At 42.0% G+C, this 26013-nt stretch overlaps 1 protein-coding gene across 1 annotated transcript in view; it reads left to right on the top strand.

Moving 5' to 3' along the window:
- Nucleotides 1-26013, top strand: part of LOC135207607 (tectonic-3-like) — a 118965-nt gene that overhangs the window by 88610 nt on the left and 4342 nt on the right. The window contains 3 exon segments of the mRNA XM_064239476.1: nt 1003-1615; nt 10271-10324; nt 10327-10596. Of these exon segments, the coding sequence (XP_064095546.1) occupies nt 1003-1615; nt 10271-10324; nt 10327-10596 (937 nt within the window).

Raw genomic sequence — 26013 nt, forward strand, 5'->3', positions numbered from 1 at the left:
TCTAAGGAATTTATTTTGGATGGCATTGAGTCACGAGACCCAAGCAGCCTACAGAATTAGAGTAAGTGAACTGGTCAAGGACAAAATCTTGATAAATGCAAGTAAAAAACTCAACAGGTGTAAAATGGTATCGCTGTATCCTTACTCGCCCTACCTTGTCAATATGTACTACATAACCACTAACATTCAACATGCTTTTAAACTACGACCATCACACTTTAAATTGAAAACTGTATGCATAAAGCAATTATTTACCTTTTCCCCATACTTGTGACAAAATATACTGTATGAACACACTTGAAAAGAATAACCCCCTCTTTTTTTTCTCTCATATGGTGTGTTGGTTTGCTATTAGATAAAAGTTTCTCTTTGGTTCCCTATACTACAATGGTTCTCCCATATATCATTGTACATCACTCAGGGTCTGAGTGGTTAGATATCAATTTATCTAGCTTCTGAACCGTCTTCAGTCCCTCTCCAGAAGTCATTTCTTGTGGAAGCTGGACAGGTGGGTAGGCCCCTAGTCAGTCTAGGATGTCTTGTACCTCCCTCCAAGTATGATTCTATCCTATTGTTAAGACAGAAGGTTTGTTTGCATATGAACAAATGACAAATTTTCTAAGACAATTTGTATTTTTCATAGCTGCAAACCTGAGGTCTTAACATTATACTGCCCGCCTCTAGCCACCCCTCTGTTTGTTAAGACATCCTGAGTTGGGAAAGACTGATGCTTGATCGTAGGTGAATGGTCTTCGACATCCTTCACCTGATCTACGCATGCGTTGCCAGATATCACAAGCTTCCTTGCTTTCATCTGTTTTTTAACTGGATCCAGCTAGGTGCTAGAAATTATCCTATTGTTAAGACTCAGGTTTGTAGCTATGAAAAATACAAATTGTCTTAAAAAATTTGTCATTTTGGGTAATGAAGATCTAGATAATTTAGAGATTACTCTACATACATAGCATAATATGTGTTATTTTCCTTTTCACTGATTCGCAGAATGCAAGTAAAGAAGCAACGACAGAATCAGATGCTTCTTTGTCTACGACGACAGCAGAGACCACAAGTAATGAAAGTACAGATGTTGCAGCCACAACTCCTGTATATGAATCTACCCTGACGCCAGCAAACATGACAACAGGAGAACCTGATGTAGTAAGCAAGAAAGAGCCACAACGTATTGTCTTGTCATCCCCTGGTGAGATTATTGAAGCCCTGAGCAATTTCAGTGACTTATATCCTGATGACGTGGTTTCAGTAAGTCCATACATTTGCCACATAATGGCTGATGGTGATGAGGAATGTTCGGATAGACCTGTAACGGTGGTTCCTCGTGTATCTTACAAAAATGGAACATGTAGTAATGCCATCATAAGCATCAAGTACATCTTTCAGCACAACGGGTCACAAGGCATACTGTATGTCAAGGCTAAGGTATACTTAGCCAACTTGACGGAAGCACAGAGGCAAGTGATCCAAGGATTTGAGGTGAAGTTTGAGTGGCTGTCCAGTGACAAGCAGGAGGCGCTGCTAGAGAGAAGTGGTAGACCAGGTTATGTGCAAGGAAAACCCCTGCTCATGGGAAAGCTGATTGAAAATCGCACTGAAGAAGGTTAGTGTTTTAAGTATAAACAGAGTACATATTTGAAATTCAGATTATTGAGATGTGTGTGCCATTATGGGGATTATTTTATTTAGTTTAATGGAGATGAGAAATGATGAGGGAGATTAAGGAAGTTCTGTATGCAGATAAGATATAATGAAAGGGAGGGAGATGGAGAGGGCATGGACATACGTTTCACATAACCCATGGGGAAATAGTATGTGGTAGTGTCAGCTGGGCCTCCAGTGGGCACCAGAAGAGTTAGAAGACCTTTACCTATATGGATGAGGACTATGACACTAGAGGCTGAATATGAATGGAGTGGAGCTTTGTGAAAAATAATGCACAGGAATGACATAAGTGGAAGAATTTCACAGATGCCCTTTTTGACATACAACATTGGAATCTGTGATCAAGATTGCAGTGAATTGAGTACTGAGCATGACTGTCATATGTAGGTATAACATAATTAATCTTCTCTTACTGACACCAACACTCCCATTTGCAGAAGCTTTCAAAAACTAAGGCAGCATTGCAGGTTCAAGGTGCCAGCTGATATTTTTTTAGATTCTAGTCCTTATTTTAGAAGTTTCTAATATTTTTCTATTTTCTGGTGCAGCAACAATCATGTCTAGAAGTAGAAGGAATTATAAATGAGGTGTGTAGGAAATTATTCAGTTCTCAAGAAGTGGTGTCACTTGATCACCAAGTCACAGTCACAGTTTCCATTGAAACTGACCCAAAAGATTTCACTTGTAAATGAAAGTTTGTTCATGACACTTACCTGCCAGATATATATAGCTGTATTCTCTGACGTTCGACAGAATTTCAAAACTCCCGGCACACGCAGTGGTCGGCCAGGTGGTTAGTACCCATTCCCGCCGCTGGGAGGCGGGCGTCAGGAACCATTCCCATTTTCTATTCAGATTTTTCTCTGTCGCGGTAGTGTAAACACGTGTTTCCATTAACTCCGCTCAGGATTTTGAAAACTTCTGTTTTGGTCAATTAAGTATTCTGATTGTCTTTAGGTTTTTTGAAATTGGCTTTGTGACTTGGCATACGCTATTGTGGTTTGGATTTGAATTTGGCTTGGATTGTTCTTGGATCTTGATGTCTGGATCTAGTTCTACTAGTTTCAGGGTGTGCGGTGTGAAAGAGTGTAAGGTTAGGCTACCGAAAGCCTCGGTAGACCCTCATACGGTGTGCACGAATTGTAGAGGGCATGTTTGCTTATTGGATGATAGGTGTAAAGAATGTGAGGTTCTGACTAATATTGAATGGAAGGCGTATGAGTCTTATGTACGTAAGCTTGAACGTGACAGAATCAGGAGGTCTTCCTCCAGAAGTGCTTCTGTCAAAAGTCGCGGTGATAAAACACCGCAGTCTAACATAAATGTAGAGCCTGTTGCGCCTAATCCTGTTATTTTGCCTTCGGGCAATGAAGTGATTGCTGAAGGTAACGCCCTTACTACTATTATGGAGTCGATTCGGAACCTGGAATCAAAGTGCTCGCGCTCCAAACTAATGTGCAAAAGTGCAGTGATAGTGATAGTGTTGTGGAGGGGGTGTCAAACCGGTCCTATAGCGCCTCCAGGCTGAGACCTCTGTCGGACTCCCAGGACATAGGGAATGGACATGTCGTAAGCCGAAGGAGGGTTACGGGAACTAAACACCGGTCTGGCGTCCCTTCGGCAGTACCTGAAGACGATTCCCAGGCTGCCAAAGTTCGTGCGCGAGCTCAAATATTGAAAGAATGTTTCTCTTCCTCCGAGACGTCTTCTCCTCAACGAGGATGGGTCTCTCGGAGGGCCTCTCAAGACGAGAGCGGTAAGGACGTAAGACGTCGCACAGGCGGCCGTCGTCTTTCCTGCCCTCTTAAGAGAGGATTTAGAGAAGAGGACGCTTTATCAGATCGGGAACGTCCTCCTACGCGGCTTCCGCTTAGCTCTTCTCCGGAAGACTTTGAAGACGGTATCCCGCAGAAGAGGGTTAGGACTTCTTGTGAAAAGGAGCTGGTTTTATCCTCCAATCTACCTGATTTTAGTCCTGAGAGAAAGAAGAGGGTGTCCCCTCGCCCATCTTCTTCTCACTGGATAAGTCCTTCATATGAATCTTCCCCGTCTAAGGTGACCCTACTGGCGATGCATCAACAATTGTCTGCATTTTTCGCTAAAAGAGAGTCAAGATCACGTCATCGTAAGAAGGATCTATGGTTGCCTGTCAAGAAATCCAGGCGTTCTCCTTCTTCCTCTCCTCGTTCTTCTCCCTCTCCTGTTTCGTCGCCTTCTAGACCTCGACGACTCATTCAGGAGCGCGCTAGTGCTCCTTTTGATAGAGCCTCTGGAAGTATTGGCGAAAACAACAGACGTTAGTTGCCGCACAGGCAGCCGTCGCCTTTGTCAGGAGTTGGAGAACGCTCAGAGGACTCGCTTCGGCAATGTTCGACCGGAGGAAGATAAAGTTGATAGTCGAGAACGTAGGGAGAGTCTCCAGCGCCATAGAACTTTTAGAGAAACTTCTGTCAAGGTTTCTCCTCGGCGGGACACTCCTCCAAAAGCAATTAAGTGTCGAGACGCTCGGCAAGAATCCCGTAAAGACTCTTCTCAGCACTCTCGTTCTGCGGTCTTTCAAGAAACCGCTCAGAACGTAAGATTTAGGTATCGAGAAGGTTCGAAGGACAACGTTGATGGCGCGCTTCAGTCTACGTATCATGTCGCTCCTCAACAGGTGCGCAAAGGCATAGTTAGAGAAACACGACGTCCTATTCATCGTGAAACTGTTCAGGACGCTCGTGAGGACGCTTCGCTGGATGCTCAATATCACAAGCATCGGGTTACTCGACAAGAAACTCACGATGCAGGTTCTGAAGACGCTAAACATCCTAGACGTCATGACGCTATACGGCATGAATTTAAGAAGACTTTGCTAAGCGCTCGACGTTCTTCACGTCAGGACGCTCGCCAGGAGGAAAATGAAGACGCTCATGAATATGCGTTTGAGGACGCTAGGCGTCCTAAAAGTCAGGACGCTCGCAGAAATACGAAGCAGGACGCTCCTCAGAAGAGTGAGCGATCGATTCTTCAAGAATTTGGACGAAAGCCTCATTTAGACTCTCGTCAAGAGGGAGTTCTCCAGGACGCACCGCATGACGTTCCTTTACAGGAACTTGATAGAAATTCGACGCTGATAGGAGAACATACTCTAATCTCCTCTTCGAAAATTCTTCAGGGAAATAAGAGTTTAATCTCTTCTCGCTCGAAACAGGACACCTCTGCTGTTTCATTGGAAGAAGAAGATTTAACTGACCCTGGTCCTGAGGATGAAGAAGAGTCTTCAGCCTCATCTTCTTCAGATTATAAAACCCTGACTCGCCTTTTGAAAGACTTGTTTCCTAATAAGTTTCAAGCTCCAGTTCCTCTCTCTCCACCTTCTCAACTATCTTCATCGAAGGCAAGGAAGACGCCAGGATTTGTGAAGATGGCTACGTCTCTCTCTACAAAAAGGGCGTTCAAAAGGATTCACGATTGGATGGAATCCAAGAAGGCGAAGGGCAAGACTTCATTTGCTCTTCCCCCCGCAAAACTTAGTCATAGAGGAGGCATCTGGTATGAAACGGAGGAGGAAGCAGGTTTGAGGATACCTGCCTCCGCTCAAGGTGATTTCTCTAATTTAGTTGATGTGCCTAGAAGATCTTAAATTCTGTCAGCAAAAGTATCCTGGACGATGACGGAACAGACCATCATCTTAAGGGTATTTACAGGACACTAGGAAGTTTTTAACTTCCTTGACTGGTGTCTGGGGGTCTTAGACATGCAGTCTAGAAGTCCAGACTCTATTTCTTTAGAGGAATTATCTAGTATTTTGTCATGTATGGACAAAGCAGTAAGGGATGGCTCCGACGAATTGGCATCACATTTTGCGTCGGGAGTCCTGAAGAAACGTGCGCTTTACTGCAGCTTTACATCGAAATCAGTATTGCCCGCACAGAAAGCAGAACTGTTGTTCGCCCCCTTTTCGGCTCATCTTTTTCCTCAATCAGTGATAAAAGATCTATCAGTGAATCTTCAGGAAAAAGCAACGCAGGACCTTTTATCTCAATCCTCAAAACGTCCTGCTGCCCAGCCCTCTTCCCGGACTACGCAAGTTTCCAGGAAGAATTTTAAGCCCTTTCGCGGCAGAGCTCCCTCGAGAGCCTCCACTCGGGGGAGAAGCTTCCCTAGAGGCAGAGCCCCATCAAAGCTAAGGGAAAGAAATGACTTATCTACCCTTCAGACACCGGTCGGAGCGAGACTCTCTCTCTTTGCAGAAGCACGGAGGATAAGAGGAGCGAACAGTTGGTCACTCGAAGTTATCGAGAACGGTTACAAGATCCCGTTCCTCTCAAGACCTCCTTTAAGCACAGAACCGATAGATCTGTCACCATCTTACCAGACTTCGAAACAACAGATCCTGCTAGATCTTCTGGATCAAATGTTAGAGAAGAGAGCAGTAGAGCGGGTTCTATCATTGATTTCCCCGGGCTTTTACAACAGGTTATTCCTGGTTCCGAAGCAGTCGGGGGGATGGAGACCTGTCCTGGACGTGAGCAGACTGAATCTTTTCGTAAGAAAGGAAAAATTCAAGATGGAAACTTCACAGTCTGTTTTAGCAACACTAAGACCAGGGGACTGGATGGTGTCCTTGGATCTCCAAGCGGTCCAGGAAGTACCTCAGATTCGTCTTGAAAGGACAGGTCTTCCAATTCAGAGCCCTCTGCTTCGGACTAAGTACAGCTCCTATGGTTTTCACGTTTCTGATGCAAAACGTAGCAAAATGGCTTCATCTTTCGAAGATAAGAGTCACTCTGAAGATAAGAGTCACTCTATCTAGACGATTGGCTCATCCGGTCGTCTTGCAAGACAAAGTGTCTGGAGGACCTTCACACAACGTTACAGCTGACAAAAGCCCTAGGCCTTCTCGTCAATTTCGAGAAATCCCATCTGATCCCAACACAGTCCATCGTGTATCTGGGGATTCAGATGGATTCAGTGGCTTTTCAAGCTTATCCATCCATGGAACGTCGGCTGAAATGCTTAGAAAAAGTATCAGTCTTCTTAGAGAAGGAAATATGCTCAGCGAGGGAATGGATGAGTCTGCTGGGGACCATTTCCTCGCTGGAGAAATTTGTTTCTCTGGGAAGACTGCACCTCAGACCTCTTCAGTTTTTCATAGCAGACAACTGGAAGAACAAAAAAGACTTGAACGAAATTTTGAGAATCTCTCAGTCGGTCAAAGACCATTTGAAGTGGTGGTTCGATCCCGTCAAGCTATCGGAAGACTGTCCCTCAAGCTTCTGAGCCCAGACCTAGTGTTGTTCTCAGACGCGTCCATGACAGGCTGGGGAGCAACACTGGGGGAGGAGGAAGTGTCAGGCCTCTGGGGAGGGGAACAGAGGTCCTGGCACATAAACCTCAAGGATTAGAAGCAATTCGATTGGCTCTGCAATTCTTCGAGGGAAGAATTATAGGACGGATTGTCCAGATCAATTCGGACAACACCACTGCTCTCGCATATATCAAGAAACAGGGAGGGACGCATTCTCGATCCCTGTTCGAGATAGCGAGGGATATCTTGCTCTGGGCGAAGATGAGAGATATAACGATACTAACAAGGTTCGTGTCAGGAGTGCAGAACGTTCGGGCAGACCTTCTCAGCCGTCAACATCAGCTGCTTCCGACCGAGTGGACTCTCCATTCAGAAGTTTGCCGGGAGTTGTGGAGACTTTGGGGGAGGCCATTAGTAGACCTCTTCGCGACATCGAAGACAAAGAGGCTCCCAATTTACTGCTCCCCGGTTCTCGACCCAGGAGCAATAGCGATAGATGCCATGCTACGGAATTGGAAGGGAATGGATGTCTACGCCTTCCCTCCATTCAAACTCCTGGGAGAGGTGATAAGGAAGTTTGCGGCTTCAGAAGGAGCAAGAATGACCCTGATCGCCCCATTTTGGCCTGCAAGCGACTGGTTCACAGAGGTCATGTCATTTCTGGTAGACTTTCCAAGGACTCTACCAGAAAGAATCGATCTACTCAAACAGCCCCACTTCGAGAGGTATCACAAAAACCTCTCCGCTCTGAGTCTGACTGCATTCAGACTATCGAAAAGTTGGCCAGAGCGAGAGGTTTTTCAAGAGCAGTGGCAAGAGCTATTGCCAACGCTAGAAGAACATCCTCTCAAGCTGTTTACCAATCGAAGTGGGCTGTTTTTAGGAGATGGTGTAAGAGGAGAGATATTTCCTCCTCCACGACCTCTGTGAGCCAGATTGCCGATTTCCTTCTACACCTTAGAAGTATTGACAAGCTTTCAGTGCCCACAATCAAAGGCTACAAAAGCATGCTGTCGACAGTCTTCCGGCACAGGGGCTTGGATTTGTCGAATAATAAGGATCTGCACAATCTTTTGAGGTCTTTCGAAACCTCAAAGATTCCACAACCTAGAATTCCGTCATGGAATCTAGATGTTGTCTTGAAATTTCTAATGTCAAGCCCGTTTGAACCTTTGCATGCTGCCTCGATGAAGGATCTAACTAGAAAGGCTGTCTTCCTAACCGCTTTGGCAACAGCGAAAAGGGTTAGCGAGATTCAGGCCATGAGTAAGCATGTGGGCTTCAGAGAACACAATGCGGTGTGTTCTCTGAGTCCCTCGTTCTTAGCTAAGAACGAAAACCCGTCCAACCCCTGGCCCAAGAGCTTTGAAATCAAGGGGTTATCAGAGATTACCGGACGAGAACCAGAGAGAGTCCTGTGCCCTGTCAGGGCTCTCAAGTTTTATCTGGCGAAAACTAAACAATGTAGAGGTCCGTCGGACAACCTGTGGTGCTCGGTCAGGAGACCAGAATTACCAATGTCCAAGAACGCTCTAGCGTTCTTCTTAAGAAGCACCATCAGGGAGGCTCATGCTTCCTGTCCAGATAGTGACCTTAGTCTTTTGAAGATTAAAGCTCACGAAGTCAGAGCTATAGCGACTTCGGTTGCTTTTCAAAAGAATATGGCACTCAGTGATATCTTGAGTGCCACATATTGGCGAAGCAACTCTGTGTTCGCTTCACATTACCTCAGAGATGTGAAAGCGACATATGAGAATTGCTACTCGCTGGGACCGTACATTTCCGCAGATATAGTAATGGGGACATGAAGCGGCACGATTCCCATCCTTTAGAAAATGGATAGGTGTGCTTTTAATTTATGGTGTTGTTTTTTATGGTTGTAGGGTCGCCGCTTGAGGCGGACTTCCCTTTATTTAGCCTAAAAGTTATGGGACTAACTTAGTTGGGCTAGGTCAGGTGGTATTTTTTATGCTTCGTTGTCCTCAGGGTATGGTCAAAATGGTCTAGTCACATTGTGGTCACGCTCCCGTTGACAGATCATCTAGAACTCTCCAGCTATACAGGTCACTACCTTGCTGGAAACTCTAGTAAAGCAGAAGCAGACTTGGGTGACAGTAATCACGAAGTCAGCTATGCTAACAGGTAAGGAACCAAGATGTCAATCATCTGCATGTAATTTGTTTCCAAAATCCTTCTATTCTGTCCCTTCCCACCTCCAAGGGTGGGATTCAGCTATATATATATATCTGGCAGGTAAGTGTCATGAACAAAATGATATTGTCATGATAAAGTTTGTTCATACTTACCTGGCAGATATATATAATCAAGTACCCGCCCACCTCCCCTCAGGGGACAGTGGTCTAGAAAAATCTGAATAGAAAATGGGAATGGTTCCTGACGCCCACCTCCCACCCCCCCCCCCCCCCGCGGCGGGAATGGGTACTAACCACCTGGCCGACCACTGCGTGTGCCGGGAGTTTTGAAATTCTGTCGAACGTCAGAGAATACAGCTATATATATATCTGCCAGGTAAGTATGAACAAACTTTATTGTATCATGACAATATCATTTTAACCATATAGTGAAAGTAGCTGGACAACCCAACAAAAAGAGATGAGGTGGAACAGATACAAGGTATTCTGGGAACATAGGATGTTCTGAAATACTTTTGGTGTGTTAATAATGTGGTGCAGTAGAGTCCCCTGATGTTCTTCCAAAGAACTTGAAAATAATGACAGAAGTTGCTGGTAAAGCTGTAATCACTAGAAAATAATTATAGAAGTTACTGCTAAAACTGTCATTGCTAAGAAACCCAATTTATATTGATTTGACATTTATTTTGTTTGTTTTGAGCAAGTTACTGATAGGTGAAATCTTCCTCATCTGATACTTTATTCAAGAGTTACTTAAAGAACTTATCCCTCAAAAACTTTTATTAGGCTAGATGACAGTGAGATTGAAATATTAGTGTCACTGTTTTGTAAATGTATTGTATTCAATATATGCTGCAGTAGACTTTGTCTTTTAGCTTGTAAGAATTTAGAAATGATAATACCTATGCTTGAACATTTCAAGATATACCACGGCTAGCAGTCATACCACATAAACTGTGCTGTTAAATTTAATTTTAGAGATTTATCTACAAGTGTATCACACTGGAAAAGGTAGCCTAGCAAAAGTGAACTTGATAATGTATTGGATAAGTATGAAGGTCTGAAAAGTTGTATTGTAGTTCTGTACGTATGTGTGCAATTTTTACAAGTCTGGTCCTTTGTAGTAAATTGTTATCTCCACTTACAGATGTGTTGAAGGAAGCGATCCAGCTTAGCACAGATCCTAATCACTGGCTTAAGATACTGCACCAGGAAAAGAGGGAAGATGCGATTCGTCTTCTCAAGTGACGTTTGGTATTGACGTAGGAGGTGGCTGTTTACTTGAAGTTTCACAACGGGACTTTGATCGAGACTGCAGTGTTCTGCAGGAGAAAATTCTTTCAAAGCTTTTGGGACCTATTCCTCTAAATGATGCATTGTTGAGGATTGCCTCTTTTGGCGACTCCAGCATCAACAACCCAGCAGACTGGGTTCCTATTTTGATGACTGAGGAAGTTCAGTGTGGAACTTTAAGTGAGTTTTTGTGTTTTCAGTTTTATAATCCAGATTATTTATAGGTAGTGGATCACTTTCTTATTTTATTCATGATGCTGAGGTCTAGGAAATACGTATGATCGGTACTTATGTGTTCATCATTAACTAATGAGTACATTACTCATTCAGATATTAATTAGTAATTTATCTAAAATTCAAGATGTTTTTATTACAAAACAGTTCAGGCTATCACTGACATACTACATACCTAATTAATGACTTACATTGCCCTGGAGGGGTCTTGAATTCAAAATGCGCAAAAGTTGGATGACTATATTTTGTGTACCATAGTATTGTATGTATGTACAGTTAACCCCTGTATTCGGGGTCTCACTATTCGCAGACACCTATTAGCAGATTTTTCTGTTGAGCCTTTCTATAAATTACTTGTAAAAAATTTTGCAAATAGCAGACTTTTTTGTCATTAATTAGTATATTTTGATGTGATTTTCATGACAATACATTTTTATATTACAAAGTTTATTTACTAATTTAAAAATATTTGTATTGATTAATAATGTACGTATTAACTTTTATAATACTAAATATTAAATAAAAACAATAATTCTCTCTCTCTCTCTCTCTCTCTCTCTCTCTCTCACATGTACTGAGATGTATGCGTTTTGTATAAATAAATTATTTAATTTTCATTATAATAATAATGTAAACAGTAATATATCAATTCATTAAAGAAAATACTTTAGTGAATTAGTAAGATTTTTAATTTACAAATTAATAAATATGTACTGTTTTGTCTGGAAGGGTTAGAAGCATGTATGTATATATTTCTAACAGTATTAATGTTTAAGATGACTTTGAAATGATATTAACAATATAATTCGAAGATTAATACAGTAATAAGATAATAATTGAAGGTACATTTGATGCAGGATGCTATTTAAGGTAAATATTTGGTATTTTGAACTTTCAAGGTAGGCAGTTATAAGTGTTTTTAGAGGGGGTTGTAAGTATTCATGGATTTTAATTATTCACGGGGGCATGTGGTACACATCCCTTGTGAATCTGGGGGTTCACTGTACAAGTGTTTGTTGGGGTTCACTGTACAAGTGTTTGTTCCTACACAGATACATACCTGAAGCTCTCTACATGAGGATAAACTTGCGAACATGACCTGGAACGCTGTTATAAACTTATTGACAAGGTTAACAGTTTGATAGGTAGGGGGAAGCCCACCCACCTGTCGGTCTACACTTTTTTTTGCTTTTGGCCACCATCAGATGCAGACATCTTTTCTTCAGCTCTCTGCACCTGGCTTCGTCATTCCTTCATGTTCTGTGGTTTTGGGTATTTAGTTTTTTTTTCCTGTGATAGAATTGTTGTGCTTTATTTAAAATGGATCAAACCCTTTAACACTTTAAAACGCCGATTGGACGTATTAAACGTCGACGAAAATTGTCGGGTGCCGATTGGACGTATCGTACGTCGACGAAAAATTTTTTTTTGAATCATGCGCCTTGGGGGATGTTGGGAACTCACGGATCAAGGCGTTGTTTTGTTTACAATTGTTACCCAGGCGCGCAAGCGCAAATTTCTTTCTTCGCACTAAAAAGCATCAGCGACACATTTCAGAAAAAATTATTTTAATTTGTCACTTTGAAATAATTTTTGCACCATTTTATATTAGCCGTTACATGGAGTATTATATATGAAAATGTGCACAATTTCATGTAGAATACAACAAAAAACAACTCATGGTTGTAGCTTTTATCAGTTTTGAATTATTTTCATATAAATAACGATACTGTACCGAAATGGTCGAAAAGCGCAATTGTAAGCTACAACTCTTATATTCTAGTAATATTCAATCATTTACCTTCATTTTGCAACAAATTGGAAGTCTCTAGCACAATATTTCGAATTTATGGTAATGTTTATGAAAAAAACTTTTTCCCTACATCCGCGCGGTACTCTTCTGAAAAAATCATAAATTTTTTCGTCCGATTGTCGTAATGTTTGCACCATTTTAAATTAGCTGTTACATAAAGTTTTATATATGGAAATTGCACAATTTCATGTAGAATACAACTAAAAACAACCCATGGTTGTAGCTTTTATCAATTTTGAAATATTTTCATATAAATAACGATAAGTGCCAGAATATCAACCTTCGGTCAACTTTGACTCTACCCGAAATGGTAAAAAAACGTAATTGTAAGCTAAAACTCTTACATTCTAGTAATATTCAATCATATATCTTTATTTTGCAACAACTTGGAAGTCTCTAGCACAATATTTTGATTTATGGTGAATTTATGAAAAAAAAAAAAAAAATTCCTTACGTCCGCGCGGTAACTCTTCCGAAAAAAATCAGAAATTTTTTGTTCGATTGTCGTAATGTTTGCACCATTTGATATTAGCCGTTACATAAAGTTTTATATATGAAAATGTGCGCAATTTCATGTAGAATACAACAAAAACAATACAACAAAAAACAACTCATGGTTGTAGCTTTTATCAGTTTTTTTGAAATATTTTCATATAAATAACGATAAATAGAAAAAATTTGTCCTTCGTCAACTTTAATTCGACCGAAATGGTCGAAAACTGCAATTGTAAGCTAAAACTATTACATTCTGGTAATATTCAATCAATTACCTTATTTTACAACAAACGGGAATATTTCGACTTATGGTGAATTTTTGAAAAGTTTTTTTTACGTCCGCGCGTACGAATTCATGCATCATTTTGTGATAAAATTTTTCTCTGTGTTCCTTGATAATTTTACAATGTGTATATCCAAAATGATCACAATTTAGTGTACAATACAACGAAGAAAAATTAACTCATTAGCTTTAGCCGTTTTGGTCACAGCGCACTGTATATATATTGTAATTACATATGAAATTTTTTTTGCGCTGTCATATATCCCAATATTTATATATGATAATGATATTTTTTTTCATTTCTGATGGTTGCATACTAAACTTCAGGCAATGACAAAAAATGAACTCGTAATCTTAAAAACTAAGCATGCTGTGATTTTTTGAAAAAAACATTTTTTCCGCTTCACCGCTCACTTGCGAATGCTGCCAGCATACGGGAGACGATTTTAAAAATACCGCTTCGGCGTTTAAGGGTTAATAAAATACAGTAATTACAGGCAGTCCCCGGTTATTGGTGGTGGTCCTTTTCGGCGGATGCTGATAGCAAAAACCGACATTAACCGAAACAGTGTTGTATGGCGCCAAGTTTTGATTAATGGTGCCTCCGTTTGGGTATGCTATGGTGCCATAACCCTATTATTGACACCTTATGATTCTGATAAACAAAACTGGCCTGTTATGGCACTGGATCTCCATTAGCCAAGTCCGTCGATAACCGGGGACTACCTGTATCTTGATCTTAAGGGATCGGCCGGTTTCCGACTTTTTTAACGACAGGTTGTTGATATATAGGGGGTTTGTTAAAGGATATTGAGTGGAACTTCTGGGGAAAAATTTTTTGTTCAGTTACCTTAGGTTTTGTGACGCCAGAGCATTTTTCGGCCTAAAATGGCCATTTTCAAAATGCATCTCCTTGCTTTTTGGTTTTAAGGGATGAGATTTGAACCACGTATAAAACACTATGTACCTACGATATAAACCGAAAGATTTTTATTTTTTTATTTTTCAATTATTTTTCGAGATATGAATTTTTTTTTTATGAAATTTTCCCGGAAAAATTACAGGAAAAAAATTGCCAAAAATCAGAAACTCAAAATATTAAAAATCCCCAGCTTTTTTTAAAATCTACCATGTTTTCCCATATTCCCATATTATATATGAAATTTCAATTTAGATGGGTCCAATACTAAGGGAGGAGATACATTTTGAAGGTGAAAAACTTATGTTTTGAGGAAATGGGCCTTCAAAGTTTAGGTACATAAAAAAAGTTAAAAGACTGTGTTACCATTATTTTATGGTTTTAGTTTTTATTTTTGAGTATTAATGCAAAATTATTATGAATAGGAATATTAATTAATTGATTATCTTTGTGCCTAAGACACATTATTATAAATTTTAGGCTCCTGGTCCCCCCTAGATACCTCCTAGGGTATCATAGTTGCCTACACTACTCATTGTCGCCAGGTTATGTGGTTATTTAAAATCCTCCAGCTTCATATTCTTGAATTTTCTTTCTTTCTGGGAATTTCTTCTTTCTGACACTCATCTTCTTCTTTCTTTATCTTGAAGTTCTAGGCTTGTTGAAGAGCAGGTATCTAACATGGCGTGAATACTTGCTATTTCCCATTGGTTTATACCAAGCGTTCCTTGTAATCTCTTCAGTCCCGCGAATCCATAATCTTCCAACAAAGAATGATAGATTACTGCCACATGGGTTTTGTAAATTGGAGCCTTCCTTCCTTCTGTAGAAATTGGTGGGCCTTTTGCGGGTTCTAAAAATAATTTTCCCTCTGCATTTAGGACATATCTTTGGTACTAGTGTCTCAAATCCATCCCTTGCCAAATGGATCCTCGGAATTACTTTGCATCCACAATTTGGTATTCGTGATTCAAGTAATTTTTCAAGTCTTGCTTCACTTATTATTATCATTTATTTTCACTATCGTTGATAATATCAGCCTCCGATCTACTGCTTTCTCTTCTAAAATATCTTTGCCCTTTAGCAGTGATGAACGAATAAAGAGACGATTAGGGGTGGATGTGGTTGGTCTTTGGTCAGCAGAGATCATAGCGTGCGCCATTTGCTGCGCAGCCTCTCTCTCTCTCTCTCTCTCTCTCGTCGTCGCTTCATTCCCCTCTATGGCACTAGTTTCTTGAATTCTCTGTTCTACTTCTTCGATGGGCATATCCAATTGGCTTTTCCGCATTCTAGAGGCATGAAGTGAAGTCTTGGACCTTTAGGCATGGTGAAAAACTAAAAACACCGCAGAAAACACAGAGTTCAGTCAAGGCTAGAGCGTCAAAAAATGCGACCTTATAACGTGCAAGTTTTATAGGCAACTTTTGGACAGTGGCCACACGCTGAGCCTCATGACTCATGATGCGTGCTTTGTCTTGTCTAGGAATAAACTAAGGAAGGTGCCAATTAGGCTATTATTGACATTATATATTTCATTTCAAAGGAAGTTTTCGTAACATATATCACAAAAACTATACCAGACTAAATCATTTGCGCTACTGTGTTTTGTGGGTATAAAGTTATTGTACATTTCAGGCCATAACTAGAAAAGTAAGGCGAAATTTGCATAATACTTCGTGGACACATTCTTGAATGCTCTACGAAGCCATAGAATTTTTTTCAGCAAATTGAATATGTTTCATATTTTTGGGGTTTTTTAGGCAGCCGATCCCCTTAAGCAATTTGAGAAATTTGCAGAATCCTTGAGAAACCCTACAGAAGTGGTATGTTTAATTTCTTTCTCCCTCTCTCACCAAGAGAAGAGAGCAATTTTTTTTTTTGCATAGATAAATGTGACGTTACTTTGATAGTATTAATTTTTTTTTTTTTTCCGTGCTATATGTAGTTACAACTTGTTGCATTTGTATAGTAAATTATGTAAAATTTTAAATACATATCATAGAGCCTTTCCCCCAATCTTCTGTGGAGACTTCCAAGTAAGGAGGGGGAGGGTAACTGTCAATTGACTTGACATATGACCGTGAAGGGGAGTGTTGCCTACAGATTTTCAAAGGATATGTACTGAAAAATGACAAATTTTTTAATCAGTTTGTATTTTTCAAAGCTAACAAACCTGTGGTCTTAACAATAGGCTTATCTTCTTGTGTCAGCGTAAAACTGGTTAAAAACAATCAAAGAGTGTAAAGCAAGGAATCTGCCATCTGGCAACTCATGTATATGAGGTGGGAAGCTGGTCACCAACCAGGCATAGAACCCCATGATGCATCAAGCCAGTTGCTTTGTTTGCCCCTGATTTCTTTGTTTCGGTGTGTTTGTGCCTTTGATTATCATGTTTTCCTCCAATTCTTCTAGGCCTTGTCAACACATGTGCCTGGGCATTCAGGGATTTCTGTGCTCCAGGTTTTTGGCTGCTACCATTACAGATCCCCATTCTACATGCAGTACATGCTGATCTAATTTTTGTACCGTTACTAACTCTTGCCCGGAATGTCGTTCCTGGCCTGTGTCGCAGTGGAAGTGTTCTACAAGAAGAGGGAGCATCGTAAGAGTATCTACTTGTCCTACTTGGGAGGTTTTTCACCTCTCATTTGGATGGTTCAGCCACCCCTTCTTCCAGAAGCTTTCCCTCTGTGTCAGTTGTACCACTGTCTCCTTTCATTTCTTCCATTGATTCGTCGTTGGAAGTATCGGGAGTTACACAGGATGAGATTATGTTTAATATAGCCCCCTCTCCCACGGGATATAATGTCCTTCCCAAGAGGGAGGAGGCTACACTTTCTGCTGCCTATATTTCAGATTCCAAATCAAACAAGAACTGTGTGTGTGTGTGTGTGTGTGTGTGTGTGTGTGTGTGTGTTAATTCATATATAAACCCTCTTCTTCATATTAATGTAAGGACAACCTCCTCTCTCTCTCCCTCTGAGTACTGTCATGAAATATGAAACTTATGTGAACCCTCGCCTTACATGAGGGGTTCTGGAGCCTAACCTCACATAAGTTTGAGGTATTACTGTACACATCCTCTTCCTCTACATTGAGGAAACCTCTCACCATCAGGCACTGTCATGGGATTGACAGACCTTGTAAGCAATTCCTATTCTAGTATCGAAGTTGACTCACTACACTGTATATATTGCTAAAAACATTTCTTCAATCTAAAGGATCCATGTTCTGTATGCTGGGGGTTTTGCCGTCAGAGCAGTGGGTGAAGTCTGCAGCCAAGAATAAGGCTAGGAAGACCTCTCTTGTGTCATTGGAGGGGAATACTTCACAGGTGACAATGAAGGAGGTCTTTGGCACCTTCCTGCCACCCAACAAACTTCCACTCACGGTTTCAACTCCCAATGAAGCTGTCTCTCCTTCGTTATCTCACACCAATCATTCAGTGGGGAGTTAATAGAGGATGTTCACTCCGGTAACTTGTTTGAGGCTTCACTTCATTCGATAACCAACCCGAGAAGAGCCTTTATTAGGCTCAGAGGTCCTAGATAAACTAATCTATTATAATTATAATAATCTCTCTCTCTCTCTCTCTCTTCTCTCTCATCTCTCCTCTCGCTCTCTCTCTCTCTCTCTCTCTCTCTCTCTCGTCTCTCTCTATCTCCTCTCTCTCTCTCTCTCTCTCCTTCCTATTGGGACACCTGTTTGCTTGTGACTCCCTTGACTATGACAACTTTGATGTTCACCATATCTACTAGTCCTCCACCTCTCCTACATATGCTGTAACTCCTCACATAATGTATCTTCTATTTTCTGTCTCGAGCAGGGGTGGCGCTCCTACATTCCTCCACCTCTGCTTGAAAACCGGCAAGCCTGCAGAGGAAGTCTGAGAGTCCTCTTCCCCAGGACTCTGATACTCCTGAGTTACAGAAGCAGTTTCAACAGGTCATTGCACAATAACCCAGAGGAAGGGGCTGTGGTTGTTTCTGCAGATAACTTCTTAATCATCAAGGCTGAATAGAGTTCACAAAAAACCCTCAGCCCTTGATTGGTTTTGTTATGGTCCAAGTTTGCTGGTGGGGTCCTGGACCAAGTGATTTCTCTTGTCTTGGGGCAAGACTATTCACTTCAGTCTAGCCAGCCCAGTAAGCTACTTCCTGACACGCTTTTTGCCCAGCGTCTCACTAGATTGCCTCCACTCTGAGTCTTTCTCACTTGGCTGGACATATTTTATCATCAGGGGGTTGTGCTCATGACTAGGATGGCTCCATCCTGAGACTGCTGCTGTCTGGAGGTTGGGCATTTACCTACTTAGCCCACCAGATAGTAAACGTGTGGTCCAGCCTGGTCCTGTAGAGGAGGGATGCATTTTATTCCAACTTTCTAGGCATCTTGGACTGGAGTCTACCTTGTGAGGTAGAGACCATGGTGGATAGGATGCATACTGACAACAGTGACACCATTACCCATCAGGTAGTGTCCATAGGATCTCTTTTTCATCATGAGGCACTGTGACCAAACCTTTTGGTTTGAATGGTCCTTTAACTTTAGGGCAGAGGAAGGCCCTGGCTTCCTCTGCTACACATCAAGTTCCCCAGACTTCTGCCTTTGTAGGGAAGGTGCCCAGCCAGGCTCCTTTCAGAACCCCCCCTCTTCCTAGGAAAGGGGGCAAGGATAAGAAGGGAGGAAGGAAGATGCTAAGGGCTGAGTTCATCTCCACCAGATGCCATAAGTGGTGGGGTGGCTGTTGAGCCAATGAACAATGTGGCAACAACACAGAGCAGAAACCTGGGTAGTGGACGTCCTGCAGGAAGGATATCTGTTCCCTTTCATGTCTCCTCCATCCCTTACTTGTGATCTGATCTGGTTTCATACTTATGTTCCTGGTTCGCAGAAGGATCTTGCCACCCAGCAGGGAGATGAAATGATGCAAAGGAAGGTTGCTGTAGAAGTCTTATGCGGTCTGGGTTTTAAGACCCGCCTGTTCCTGGTGGAGAAGGCAACAGGAGTTTGGAGACTGGCTATAGACCTCTTTCCAGTTTCCTTTGAACTGGTTCATGCATCAGACCTGGTTCAAAATGGAAAACTGATCGCTCCTTATTAGATTCCATCAGAGAGGGGTGACTTTATGCTTTCAATAGAACAAGAGAAGCTCACGAGGGGTAGGGCACACCACCTAGAGTAGTTGGTGTCAGGTTTGTGGAACCTGGCTGACCAGCACCTTCACATCAATGTTCAGGAGTTGAAAGTAGCATTCCTTGCATCGCAGGATTAGTTCCAGGACTGAGTGATGGGACACTTCATGGTGTTGATGAGTGATAACACCATGGTAGTGGCATATGTCAATAGGCAGGGGGGGCTAGTTTCTCTTCTGCCACACCAGTTGCCAATACCAGTGCACAAGTGGGCTACAGCCAACTTGATGAAGCTGCCAGCCAGGTTCTTGGAACATAGTGATAGAAAAGCTCAGCTGCCAGACACAGGTAATAGGAATGATTGAAGGGTCTTTCACCTGTATAGTGGAAAAGCTACTTGAGATATGGGGTTGGGGGGTGACTCTGAGCATAGACCTGTTTGCCTCCAGACACAGCAGGAAGTTGCTGGTATTCTGCTTGATCGTTCCCAACCCATAGGCAGTCATGAAAGACACTTTCCAGCAACCTCAATGAGTATGCTTTTCCACCATTTTGCATGATTTGGAAAGTCATCAACAGAGTACAGCTGACCCCGAATCTCAGGCTAACACGTGGTATCTGGACCCGTTAGCTCTACTTACCCGAGATCCTGAGAGAGCTTGCCCTACGGCAACAACCTGTTATGCCAGCTGCATGTGGAGAGGTATCTCCAAGCCATGAGGTCCCTGACCCTTCACACCTAGAAACCAGGGTCTCCTTTGAACAACAGGTTTTTCTCACTGAACTGTGAGGGAGATGTTTGGATACCCATGCATATTCTCAGTGGCTGTCTACTAGGGGAAATGGGCCATCTTCTGTGGTTGGTGTTGTAGACAGGGTATCACTCTTATCAGAGCACCTCTTCAGCATTTAGCAGACTTCCTTTTCTTCCTTCGCTGAGAGAACCCTTTCACAGTGCCAGTTCATTAAAGGCTACAGCTATGCCTTAGACCAAATATAGAGACTTAAAGGGGTAAAGTTCTTATCCTCATGGGATGAGCTTTGATCAATCTTGTCCCCAGGGACTCAGGCCCCAGAGTGGGACGTGACTCTGGTTCTGAAGAGTCTTAGTTGTCACCCATAGGAGCCTTTTAGATAGTCGTCAGATAGGAATTTGACCCTAAAGACTGTTTTCCTTCTTGCCCTGGCATTGGTGAAGTGTGTAGGAAGCTTCATTGCCTTTCCTTCGATGTTAAACACTTTTCTCTGCTCCTCTCTTAGACCAGGGAGGGATATCTCAGGTTGGGCAAACTTACCACTCCTAAGAGCCAGGCTAAAAAAATATGCTGCATTCCAGACTGGGGAAAAACTGTGAGGTTGGCCAATTTAAATGAAAAAAACACATAACTGGAAAGAGGAAGATAGGCACATGGTGTAAGAAAAAGAATTCCAAAAAATTCTCCATACCTTCCATGAGAAGTTTAAGAAGACTATTTACAACACCTTTTGGAGCCTCCTTTACAAGACAATCGAGATTTACCAAGTTATAGTACATGTTTTTTCTAATAAATAATTTTATCTTGAAATAAAATTATAATTATAGCTCACACATTATCAAAACATAAGAAATAAAGTCTGTAACTGAGCATATGTTATAAAATATTTACATAAATTTACTGAGATCTAAGATGCAGTAATTTTTTTTGGATTATACATTTTTTCTAATATTTCTTTGCAAAATTACAACTTTAACTGACATAGTATCATCATAAAAGATAAGAAGTATCATCATAAAAGATAAGAACTAAATCTAACAGCAACCCCTTGGTATATTTACGAACAAATAAATAAAGGCTTCATGAGAGGAAGAGATGCACAACTCATGAGCTGCATTGATCTGAGCCAGTTTAAAAGTTTTCATTAGAGAATTTATGGGCTATAGAAGTAACAGAACCTCTTTCCCACCCAATTACCACAAATCGCTGGCGCGCAATACTGATGCTCACCATGAGTTAATCTGTCCACCACCCAAAACCTGTTATTGCTTCTCATATGAGGCTGTCTGTCCATTAAGAGTTAAGAGAGCACCCAGATTTCCCCCACCAATGAGTAAGTCTCCTAATATAAAGAATGAAGCTTTATATTTGTGTAGGAACAAAAAAGGGATTTTGACGAAGGAAAAATCTATTTCTGGGTGATTGGCTCGTGTCGCCCTATGAAAGTATCCTTAATATCATTCTTTCTAGGTAAAATAGCCTAAAAATTACCAGAGAAAAACAAAATTAAGAAAATGTCAGTAAAACTGACTCGCTCACTCTTAAAAAGAAGTGTCGGTATGATATAGGGGCGAGTGTGGAACACTACCACGAGACAAACACCAATTAGAACTTCCCTATCAGAATCCCCCCAAGAGAGAGCTGATACCAACGGGCGATGCAGCCTCTACTACTACTACTAGAGGACGCCACGGACAGCAGCGCCCATAGCGGTCATCCTTAATTAAAACAGTAAATACATCTTGTCCTGCAAGGGGGGAAAACAAAACAAAATAATAAAAAGGGGGGGTTTCATAGGGCGACACGAGCCAATCACCCAGAAATAGATTTTTCCTTCGTCAAATCCCTTTTCTGGCTCAGCTCGTGTCGGCCTATGAAAGAGTACCAGAGAAACAGACAAGATGGAAAAGGAAACAATGAAAAACAGTTTAAAAATGATGGATATAATATAAGTAAATCAAATACAGCATACAAATTAAGCACTTAAACTAACTTATTATAACAGTAAAATAAATATAATGTTAGTTAAACTTAAAGTAACTTAAATTGGTAAAGTAAAATAAAATTACAGAGATGCATGTAAAATAAGGCAAATTGGGATTTACTTAATTAGAATACATAATTACAAATATATACTAAACATGTGTCCTACCCTAGCATAAAAATAAGGGTAGGTACACTGAAATCCATCATTCAATTTACAATTATTTCCAAATATATACAAACACATTGTGACTGAAGTTCATCACAAACACAAAATGGTGAATATACAAACATATTGTGTCCTACCCTAGCATAAAAATAAGGGTAGGTACACTGAAGTACATATCAGTACAAAAGTGGTTGTCCCTAGCAAAAAAATAAGGGACAATCCACTATATGATACAACGGCTAAGGCTATGATGTTGAGTAGCCTGACGATAGGTTGAGGCATGTTGGTTGAAGTAGGTAGAAAGGAGACCTGGATCAATACTACAACTACTAACAGTATCAGGGGAAACTATGTTTCCCGCTGCTACTGCTGAAAACTTTAAAGATTCCAAGGACTTTAAATAATGCCGTTTAAAGACTGTCGGGGATTTCCATCCAGTATACTTCCTAAGATCCTCAAAGTTCATATGTTGGAAATAATTAATTGAGGTGGCTACTCCCCTGATATCATGTGCTTTTGGGAATGACTCAGGGTTGGCTTGTTTAATGAAGTAAAGGATTTGCTGTCTAATGCCTTTAACTGATAAAGTACCACCTTTTTCTCTCATAAAGAGAGCACCTGAGGATCTAGAAGAAGTACGAGAAAGAAAGGCTCTAAGAGTTGATACTGGGCAGAGAGAAGGATCCTGTGGAAGTGGGATAACCTTCCAAGGAGCCCACCTTGCAAGAGGATCTTCATTTTTGGCTAAAAAGCTACGATCCGGAGCAAGTAGAACTTCTCCTGATGGGAGGAATTCCCCATGACCCGCATCCCTGGATAGAGCCGACAGTTCTGAAATTCTAGCTCCTGAGGCTAGGCTTAATAAGAATAATGTCTTCCTCAGGAGCATAATGAACGTACAAGATGAGTTGTCAGTATCTGAAGCTAGTTTGAGGACATCATTTAAGAACCATGAAACTGTAGTAGGCCTCTGAGAAGGTCTAAGTCTAGCACAGGCTTTAGGGATAGATGTGAAATAAGATTCAGTCAAATCTATCTGAAAACCTACTTGAAAGATTTTCTTCAAAGCCGATTTGTGAGTGGTAATCGTGCTAGCTGCTAAACCTTTTTTCAAACAAGGATCTGAAAAAGGATATAGCCAAATTAACTGTCATGGTTGTGGTGTTCGATTCTCTCAAGAAAGATGCTAATTTTTTAACAGCTGAGTCATATTGTCTAATGGTTGACTCTCTCTTATCTGATTCTAGGAGAGAATGTTCTGTGGATCAATGTCAGCATCTTTATTAGCCGCAAACTTCATGAAGTCCATAAAGTTAGGGTCTGGAGAGTTCTTGAGGAAGCGAACACAGTCCTCATTTGTACTGATTGTGACAGTTTGGGATTGGGGATCCGTTGAGGTCGGAGACCCATTCCAAAAGAAGAGGATACCAGTTGCTCTTGGGCCAATCCGGTGCAATCAGAGCTACTATCCCTTTGAAAGACCTTAGTTTGTCTAGGACTTTCAAGAGAAGATTCACTGGAGGAAAAACTATAAATCCTCCTCCACTGATTCAATCTAACGCAAGGGCGTCCGTGGCATAAGCCAGAGGGTCCAGGTTGGGGGCCACATAGCAAGGGAGCTTGTGGTTCGCTTGTGAGGCGAAGAGATCCACTTGGAGACCTGGGACTCTCCGGCTTACCCACTGGAATGGAATGACCCGACGTCCAGAGACCACTCTGATTCCAGAGGAACTGACCGGGACAGGGCGTCTGCTATCACATTTCTACTCCTGCCAGGTGAGTGGCAGACAGATGCCATTTGTGTTTGTTTGCTAATGCAAAGATGGCTATCATGACATGGTTCACATGCTTGGATTTGGACCCATCCTCTGTTGATGCAATGAACTACCACTGCACTGTCCAAAACTAGCCTTAGATGAGACTTCTTCGGGGGAAGCAGTCTCTTCAGAGTAAGAAATACTGCCATTGCTTCCAACACGTTATGTGGAGCTGGCGAAATTGAACTGACCAAGTCCCCTGAACCTGTTTGAACTGAGAGTATCCCCCCACCCGGACAGGGAAGCATCCGTGTGAATGGTTAACACTGGGAGGGGATATTGAAGGGGTACCTTCTTGGCTAAGTTCTTTACTTTTGACCAAGGCCGTAGTTGGTTGCGGAGGATCTGTGGAATTACTGACAACTTGTCTCGATATTTGGAGTTTGCTCTTGACCGCCAAATTCGATTTATATCTTTCAGCCTTGCTTTCAGAAGGATATCTGTTACCGAAGCAAACTGAAGAGACCCTAGGATTCTCTCCTGGTTTCTTCTTGATGTCTGTTGCATTTGAGGAATTGCCTGACAGATTTTGCTATTTCCTTCCGTTTGGCCACTGGAATTGATAGATTGTGGGAAGACAAATCCCATTGGATTCCTAGCCACTGAAAATGAGATTCCGGAGTAAGTCTGGATTTCGTTTTGTTTATCTGGAACCCCAGATGTTCCAGAAAGTGAACTACCTTTTTGGTAGCTTCGAGACATTCCTCGACTGTTGGTGCCCAGATCAACCAATCGTCGAGGTATGCCGCTACCATGATTCCCTGAGCTCTCAATTGTTGTACAACCACTTCTGCTATCTTTGTGAATACCCTGGGGGCTACATTCAGACCGAAGGGCATCACTTTGAATGAGAATGTCTGATTTCCTAGCCTGAATCCTAGGAATGGGCGGAAGTGCCTGGCTATAGGGATATGATAGTATGCGTCTGTAAGATCGATGGAGCATGTGACGGCTCCACGCGGAAGTAGGGTCCTTACTTGCGAGAGGGTAAGCATCTTGAACTTGTCGCAGCGAATGAAAGAGTTTAGCTTTGACAAGTCTAAGATTATTCCCTTCTTTTTGTTGAGCCTTTTCTTTGGCACGCTGAATAAGCGCCCTTGAAATTTTAGATGTTTGACTCTCGCAATAGCTCCTTTCTGAAGGAGTTCTTCCGCGTTAATCTATCAATTCCTTTGACGGTACCTGATGAAATGATTTGATTGGAGGGGGATCTTTGATCCAACTCCAGCCTAATCCTTTGGACACTATGCTCTGTGCCCAATTGCTGAACCCCCACCTGTGGCGGAAGAGGAACAGCCTCCCTCCTACCTGGGAGCCTCATTGCTGATGGGCGGGTTGGCCACCACGCCCTCCTCTGAACTGCCTACTCCTCGTGCCCCTTCCTGCGCCACGCTGACGAAAGTAACCTCTCGCCCTACCCCTCGGTGAGAGTAGCCTTGAGCCTCATAAGCAGGGTTTAAGGCCGCGAGATAGCGTAGGAAGTAGATGGTTGAGATTGCTGGGGCACCAGGAGGAAAGGTTGGTTCTGTTTAGATGTGGAAGGTTGTCCCTGTTGGGTAACTGGGACTGCCTGCACAAACTGCTGCTGATGTTGAAGTTTTTTATAACAGGCTGGAACCTCTTACCAGCCTTCTTTGGTTTCTTGCCAGCAGTGGGAACGGATTCCTGTTTCCTTTTAGAGGAAATACCCCACCTAGCTCTAAGGCTCTGGTTGAGTCTAGCAGCTTCGTGGTGGACCTCGTTCACTGCGGACTCTGGGAAGAGATCCGCTCCCACATGCTCGCAGCCAAGAGTCTATTAGGCTCATGCCTGATTGTACACTCTTGAAGGACATGCTTCCGGCAGTTCCTCCTGGCCTGGAAGAAGTCAAAAGCGTCTGACAGAACCGTCTGAAACTGAGATTTCGCCAGAATCTTGAACAGCGGTTCCGTAGCGTAGGAAAGAGCAGCCATTTCCGTAACCGATTGAGAGAGTTGAGGGACCTGCCAAACCTA

The sequence above is a fragment of the Macrobrachium nipponense genome, chromosome 32 (genome assembly GCF_015104395.2).
Source record: "Macrobrachium nipponense isolate FS-2020 chromosome 32, ASM1510439v2, whole genome shotgun sequence".
Lineage (NCBI taxonomy): Eukaryota > Metazoa > Arthropoda > Malacostraca > Decapoda > Palaemonidae > Macrobrachium > Macrobrachium nipponense.